Source organism: Silene latifolia, chromosome 9 (assembly GCF_048544455.1).
Source record: "Silene latifolia isolate original U9 population chromosome 9, ASM4854445v1, whole genome shotgun sequence".
Lineage (NCBI taxonomy): Eukaryota > Viridiplantae > Streptophyta > Magnoliopsida > Caryophyllales > Caryophyllaceae > Silene > Silene latifolia.
The window spans coordinates 188,005,607-188,014,082 of NC_133534.1; the positions used below are offsets into that span (position 1 = coordinate 188,005,607).

Here is an 8,476-nt window from a genome sequence, read left to right on the forward strand (position 1 = left end):
CTCTCTACATCTCTCTACAAATCACAAACAGAGAAACTCAAAAATCAGAACGCCGACTATAGAAAATTCATAAAAAACCTAATAGAATTACACAAAATCGTTGATTTTTAGCTGCAATCGAATTACAGGTAATGTAAATTCGTTGATTTTTAGTATATTCAATCGTATTTTCGGAATTAATGTAAAAAACCTAGTTAATGTAAAAATCGTTGATTTTTAGTGTAAATTCGTTGATTTTAATCGAATTCAATACTTGATTTTACTGTTTTCAGGTATAAAAGATGGACAACGAGATCAATAACAATGTTAGCGAAGAAATCAACTCGACAGTGAATATGGAAATAGGTAATCTCGCTTATTGATTCTTATCTCTTCATCCGCCGTTGTTTATAAATAAATTATTGATTTCTATGTGTTTCTCAAATTTGTTATTCGATATTTTTGTCTTTGTCGGCTTGTATTAGAGTAGAAAAAGAGAACTCGTTATTCGATATTAATGTACTATTATTAGCCACGAGTGTTTATAAATCAATTATTCATTTCTATGTGTTTTGTTTACTGTTATTCGATATTATTGATCTTTGTCTGGCTTGTATTAGAGTAGAAAAAGAGAACTGTTATTCTGATATTAATGTACTATTATTGTAACAGTACAGTAACATGATTATATTATTCCACTGTTATTGTGATATTATTGTAATATTATTGTGCTATTATTGTGCAGTAGCATGAAAATATATGCCTTGCAAAAGAGTAACATAATAAATACAGTATTATCTGTATGTAATAAAGTAGAATCGAAATCGTTATTTCGATATTCTTGTACTATTATTGTAAAAGTAGAGAAACATGATGATATTATTGTCTTGTTATTCTGATATTATGATACTATTGTTGTGATATTATTGTGCTGTAGCGTGAAAATATACGGCTCATAAGAGAGAAGCATAAGATAAACACATTTAGTGTTATTGTGATGTTATTGATTGTCGCCTGCATTTCCACCTTTGTTATCATATCGTTATTGTCACATTTTTGCAATTTTGATCTCTCCCCCATGCTCTTTGTTATTGTGATGTTATTGTAATTTTGTAGTCCACCGATCGTACTCATTATATTAATTTTCTTGTCGCAGATCTTTCTCTTTGTGTCTATTGTTGAAGACAATGCAGTTTTAACTATTGGGGATTCTTCTAATAACAATATATACACCAGCCCAACCTGTTCGATTTAAGAAAACGATGAGTTTGTTCCAACTCTTCATTACAAAGAAGTACACAGGGGGGGGACCGAGTGGGTAAGGACTGTTGAGAGTGATTTCACGCCTAAACGTGGCATGTTCTTTCTTACCTTGGACGATGCAAGACGAGTTCTACAAAGATATATGCACTGGCTATGGATTTAATGTGAGAAGGTACACAAATGCGCAATATAAGGGGGCGCGTCGTCAAATCACCGGGTCTCAGAAGCAGGGGGGTATAGGGATATGAAAAGAAAATGCGACTTGAAGCAACAAATCACGAAGTCGGGTAATTTGAGTACAAGAGAGAACAAAGAGCGACGAATTAGACAACCAAAGAAGCATGCTCTGACAAGGTGTGGCTGCAAGGCGCACATGAGGTTGAGAACCTGTGACAAAACAGACGACATGACCTTGGGTATATTCTCGATGTCTTTGTAGACGTTCACAATCACTCTCTTTACTCTGTCAAAAACAGGGAGTTCCAGAAGCTCTCAAGGGACGTCCATGACTACATTAAGAGGACCATAATTGATCATACTAAGCTCAACATAGGTCCAACATTGAGCTTCAGAATTCTCAAGGAATACTCAAATGGTTATCAGAATATCGGTGCCACTTTGCTAGACTTCAAAAACTTCAAACGAAATATCAAGTGTTACATTGGGGATAACGATGCTAAAATGTTCATTGGGCATTTCAAAATGCTGGCTGAAACAAAGGGGTTCTATTTTTCTTATGATCAGGATGAGAACAAATGCTTGACGAAGGTTATTTGGGCTGATAAGGAAGGGATAAACAACTACAAGTTATATGGAGACACGATCTCGTTTGACCCTACTTATGGGACAAACAAATATTTCATGGTGTTTACTCCCTTCACTGGAGTAAACCACAACAAGAAGACGGTAACTTTTGCAGCTGGGTTACTTGACTTCGAGAGTCAGCATTCATTTAAGTGGATTTTTAAAAAATTCCTCGAAGCAATGGGGCAAAGAAAGAACCTCAATGTGTAATTACGACCGAGTGCCCTGGAATTAAGAAAGCCCGCCCAAATGTCTTCAACCATTCGTCCACAATATCGCATGTGGCATATCATGCGAAAATGCCCGAGAAAGTGGGAAGGGCAATCTGCAATGATACGGAATTTATGACCGACATAAATGCCGTTGTTTGGGATGTCGACCTCGAGCAGGGCATTTAATTTGAACAGAATCTGGAAAATCGTTATTGAAGCCCATGGTATGGAAAGCAACCGGTGGTTGAAGTATGTCTTTGCAATCAGACAAAAGTGGATACTGGCAAGCATACTTAGGGATCGCCTCTAGGTTGTTTGTTGCGAACAACCCGAGAGATCCGAAAGTTCAAACAGCTATTTCAAGCGGTTTGAAAGCCATTTTGGAACCCTCGTCGAGTTCTGGATGAGGTACAATTCCGCAATAGAGCAGCAAAGGCATACACAAAGGAGGGTGGATAATGCCAATGAACATAGTATGCTCGAGAAAGTAGGGTCGATGAAGGTAGAGATGCATGCCTCACTTGTCTACACTCATCCTATCTTTGCGGACTTTCAGAAAGAAGTCAAACATGCCATATGCAGCATGGGGGTCGGGGGTTTGACAACAGTAGGGGCAGTGGAGTACCATGACGTTCGTGATGGACTGAAGCACAGGAGCTTCCAAGTTGAATTTAACACCAAAACTAACGAGAGCAAATGTGCATGTAAGCTGTTTGAGAGGCATGGCATTGTCTGTCGCCATATACTGTGGGTGTGGAATGGTAGGCAGGTCCACAGGATACCTGACCCTTATGTCCTTGCTCGATGGACAAAGAAATCCTACAGGCCAGTTGTCCGAGATGAAGATGGAAAAGTGATAGAAGACATTGACGAAGCTGACATCAAGAAAGCCGAGATGTCAAAGGTTTGGTCCGAAATTTATGCAATCGTCGGGGTGATGGACGGTTATGCTACGGTTAAACAAATGAAGCAATCTGCAGAAAATCGACACGTTCGGGGAGAACATCACACGGGACCAAGTGAACCAAAGACTAAAAACCAGGAAATCGAGGCTCTTCTCAAAGATCACGACTTCAAATGATATTGACCTTCGACCGCCAAACAAGGCCAAGAATAAGGGCAATGGCAAAAGATTAAGGTCCTCCAAAGAAAAGGCCAAGACCAAGCAACAAAAGAGGAAGCGAAGATGCGGTAACTGCAAGAAGTGGGTGAACCACAACAAAGAGAACTTGTACTCTTCCATTTCTTTGAAAGTCCCCCTTCGATGACGATGATGAAGAAGAATCGAAATGAAGAGGTATGAATCGGACTAATACTCTCCTATTATTCTAATGTTATCCTCTTATTCTACTGTTATTCCCCTATTATTCTGGTGTTACTCTGTTATTCTGCTTCTTTGTTGTGTTATTCTACTTTGCTATTCGCTATTAATGTGTTGTTATTTTTTAATAGAAAACGGATATTCTTTGTGGAAATGGATAGTGTCTGCAATAACAGCAGAGTAGCCGCTAAATTTAGTCTACTGCTATTCTGCTATTAATGTGTTGTTATTCTACTGCTATTAATGTTATTCCTTTGCTATTCGCTATTAATGTAGCTTCTAAATACTAAGCAAAAATTGCAAAGAATATAAATCAAATGCATGAACTAACAAAAATTGCAGGAATATGTTATCCTTTTATTCTCTTTGTTATTCCCCTATTATTCTGTGTTACTCTGGTATTCTGCTGCTTTGTTGTGTTATTCTACGCTATTCCGCTATTAATGTGTTGTTATTTTTGAATAGAAAATGGATATTCTTTGTGGAAATGGATAGTGTTCGCAATAACAAAGCAGAGTAGCCGCTAAATTTAGATTCTTTCGCTATTCTCGCTATTATTAATGTGTTGTTATTCTACTGCTATTAATGTTATTCTCTGCTATTCTCGCTATTATTAATGTAGCTGCTAAATACTAAGCAAAAATTGCGGGAATATGAATCGATGCATGAACTAACAAAGACAAAAAGAGACGCAAAAGACAAATGCTACAATGAAGACCTCGCCTAAAAATGTCAAAGACTTTTACTATTTGTCATTGTTTGAATTACATTTTAACCTAAAATGTATCTTCTAGATAATAAAGTGAGACCTACATTATATGAGAATTAATACTAGTTACTTTAATTTTTTTTTGTTAATATTATCCATTTGTTTTTCACAAACCACCCACAAAAATAAAACTGCAAATTACACACTACAATAATAGTTGAATAATAACAGATTAGTAATATTTATAAAAAGCAGTTCCACTTTTCAGTTTTTATTAAAAACAGTTACCTAACCTAATCTAATGTAATTACAGGAAAACTGTTTGTATTCCCCAAGCCCCTATAAATACTGCTATTGCGTGGTTTTAAAAAAAAAACACACACACACTGAATAAGTACAGAAAAACTGTTTGTATTCCAGAAAAAACTCTGCATCTCCTCTGCAAAAGGTAATTTCTTATCTTTTTTTTTTGGTAGACAAGTAATTTCTTATCTTTCTATACTTTATTACAGAAAAACTGTTTCTATTCCCCCAAGCCCCTATAAAAATACTGCTACTTCGAGTAAAAAAATAAACATACACACTGAAAAAGTCTTTTCCAAAAAAAAAACTTTATCTCCTCTGCAAAAAGGTAATTTCTTATCTTTGTATTCTTTATTTTTCTTTCATGTTTATTTTTCTTATCTGTCAACACTATACTCGATGCTGCAGAAAAGGTAATTCTCTTTCTTCTGTTTTGGTTTGCTTTTAATTTGGTTGAAATGTTTTAAACTTCTTTTTATAATGCAAAATGTTTCATACTTCCAATGCTGCAGGATGAGTGACGTAACTGACGATAGCCGAAGGTCCCCGACAAGGGAGGAAATCGATGAAGCCAAACAGACGATAGAGTCCCTCACGATAGAGTTGATCGACACAAGGACAAATTTAGAGGCAGCAGAAAACCGTGAAGAGGCCTTAATAAGAGAGGTCGACAGTGTTAGGCACACGATTGAAGGTTCTTTGAACTTCAAAATGAACGTATGCGTAGACAGTTGAAGGAAAAGAAAAATAGGAACTACACGGAAGCCGACATGGACAATCAATTCATTGCTGGTGTGAATGCTCGAGGAAGTATTTACTGGGTTTGAAGCCGATATTTCAATCTCTCGGCAATTGGACACCGATTCGAAAGCCATGGAACTTATGGAAGCGTACAAAAACCCTTTTGAGGATGAGTCGGTGGAAGTTGAGAGCACTTTGTCCAAGGACCGATGCGCAGCGTCAGAGAATAGAATAAAGATATAAAAATCTAACGATGATGGTCCAGGGCTGCTGCTTTAAAATATGTTTAAAATATTTATTACTTTAAAAATAATGGTGTGGACGGCGGGCCGCCCACGGGGGCGCTTGGGTTGGAAAAGAGAAACAAGCGTTTGCATTTTGTATGGAGTCGCCACCAATTTTTATGGGAAATTGGAACCGTTCGAATACCTCGTGTCATGTCAAGACACAAAGTAGAGACATGAACACTAAGCAATCGTTACCCTTAGCATTCTATGTCTAGAATGACTCTCGTGGATGCCAATGAACACGGGTGTTCACAGAGATCTGGAGTAAGGGGTGAGGGTACGTATTAGGAAGCTCTTTTGATCGAACACCTAATCCCGCCCGCCTCGATAGCGGCCTCTACTAATGATTAGGGAAGTTATTCGTACTCGATATATCGTCGGTTATATGCATGCAATGCAACATCCAAGTTTTAATCCTAGCATGTGAAGAATTAATACTAAGTCGGTTAACAATTAATTTAGCATACAATTTGGGTCGAAGTAGGAATTTAATGTTCAGTTACATGTGGAAACATACAAAGAAATCATACAATTGCGATAAATAATACAACGAAAATTACAATAATGAAAATTACATCGGGATAGGCGATTTACGTCGAAAATACCTTTAAAACGGATAATTTGAGAAAAGGGAATAAAAGAAATAAATAAATAAATTAATTAACAGGAATTAGCGCGATAATACGAATAATAGTGATATATGTATGCTAATTAAACTAAGTCAAGGCAAAAAAACGGAAGTTCGAGATTTAACTCGGCCCAGAACAAAAAGAGAGCGTGTCCTTTGGAATAGCGCAGACGCTGCGTCGATTTCCTGGCTCTCGCCCGTCGAAGCCGTAATTGCAAGCCGTTAATGTCAATTGGTGATTTTAATGATGGATTAAAATTATTTACTCGGATGAAAGTGATTAATAGGTTATTTAACATACGAATGATGGTCATAAAAGGGATAAAACATGAATGAGACGGAATTAAACGAATTAATTACATGGATTAATTACAGGAGTGAAAAATATTAACAAGCTAAACAAATTAAATCAATTAATTAGGTTAAATACGATGGATTAATGACGAATATGCGATGAATACAACAAAAGACAGGTAAAAACTATATCAAAGACGAATTCCAGAAACCCAATATTGATGAATTGAATCTCTACAACCCGGAATTGAATTTAATGATGAACACCCGTAAATATTGGATTATTTGGGATTTAAGTCGGATTTGTGATGATTAAAACATGTTAATGATGATGATTATAATACATGTGAATTATTATGCTATAATGATGAAGAATTGACAAAACAAACGAAACAAATAAAAGGATTTGATGAATTACAGAGGACGAACGAAGAAGAAAGGAAGCAGGAACTGCGGCAGCCTCACGAAGAGGCGCAGCAGGTACTGCGCTCCTTCGAAGAGGCGCGCAGCGATTCTGCGTCCTTTCTCGACTTCAAGTTATCACCGGAAACCGTAAAAAGAGGTTTTTAAGCATGGTTTTAGAAATCGGTTATAATGGTATTTTCGACATGAACCTTACAATCGTGATACAATAATTAAAATACAATAAATAAAGGAGGATTATACACCCTCAGACTTACATGTTGACGAAACGAGAAGGACTAAGATATCGATTAGTGATGCTCGACGCGAATGCAAAGAAAGTGCCCTCGTAAGAGGAAAACGATTAAGTTAATTAAGTTGATTGATGTGTAGTTTGTCAAATTGGTCGGTCATGCAAATGGGGAGGCTGGTACTCAGAAGGATCCGAGCTTACGTGGTCGAAAGTTCAAGCACGTAGACGCCAAAAAGTAAGAACAAAGTCTAGAATGCAAAGGGAGAAGAGAAGGGCGGACACTCGCGTGAGAAATATGAGGAGCGAAGGCTGCTATTTATACTAATCACGTGGAGGAATTAGGGTTTCGGAGACTCTTTGGAAGTGAATCTCGGAAAGATATGAAAAAGATACGAGAAATACGCAGAAAGGGCCTGGGAAGAGGCGCGCCCACTGCGTCTCTTGGAAAGAGGCGCAGACTGGGCCTGCGTCTGTTCCCAAGGGGTTTCCTCCTGCGGAAGAAAGATTTCCGTGTTTGAGTTATGGTAGGACGGAAATAATTCGATTTTCCTTAATATCTTATGTGAATATTACGGGAAATTGTTTACTAAAAGATAAAATTTATGAAATATGGAATAGAAATATCCGGAACATTCCAGAACATTCTGACTCGGGATTTAACGGTTGTCAGCAAATGGAGACGGTTTTAGGCCCGGACTCCGAATGTACTCTAATTACTGCCAAAACGACCATATCGGGACGTAGATGACAACTAAGAGGTAGACATTAATATTTGGGCAATCACTTGACGATAATATTACGAATTGTCACAAATCGTTCCGCGTGTCAAACATGCGGCCCAATCATCACCGGGTGGTTTGCGGGAGGTGCAGAAATGAGGTATCTACAGAGCCCCCACTTTGACTGAGGCTTGGACAAGGCGAAAGTCAAAGTATAGCCATCAGGTCAATCGAAGATTACAACCTGACGACTATGGCGACGCGAGGCGGCTCAAGGGGTCTGAGCCAAGGACCTGTCGTCGGGAACATTTTAGAGTCTGTCAACTATCGAGGAGGGTCATTTAAAGTCCATTAAACTACGTAAGGAGGCTCGCCAGCCATAAGAAGAGACCATACCTGAGACTTCTTCTCGAGATGCTTCCGGAGGTGCGTAGGAGCTAAGGTTAAGCATAGGAGCTAAGGTAAAGCGTAGGAGCTAAGGTTAAGACCTAAAAGATATATAAGGGTTGGTGCTAGGGTGTGGGACCCTAAAGGAAAACATTGACGGGAAGGAGGCCAAAA

The 8,476-nt window shown here is 38.0% G+C and overlaps 1 protein-coding gene across 1 annotated transcript; it reads left to right on the forward strand.

Annotated features, from left to right (window-relative positions):
- The first annotated feature begins 2,661 nt into the window (after nucleotides 1-2,661).
- On the forward strand, nucleotides 2,662-3,339 carry LOC141602009 (protein FAR1-RELATED SEQUENCE 7-like). The gene has a single exon (XM_074422318.1). The coding sequence runs from the start codon at nucleotides 2,662-2,664 to the stop codon at nucleotides 3,337-3,339; it is 678 nt and encodes a 225-aa protein (XP_074278419.1).
- The last annotated feature ends 5,137 nt before the right edge of the window (nucleotides 3,340-8,476 follow it).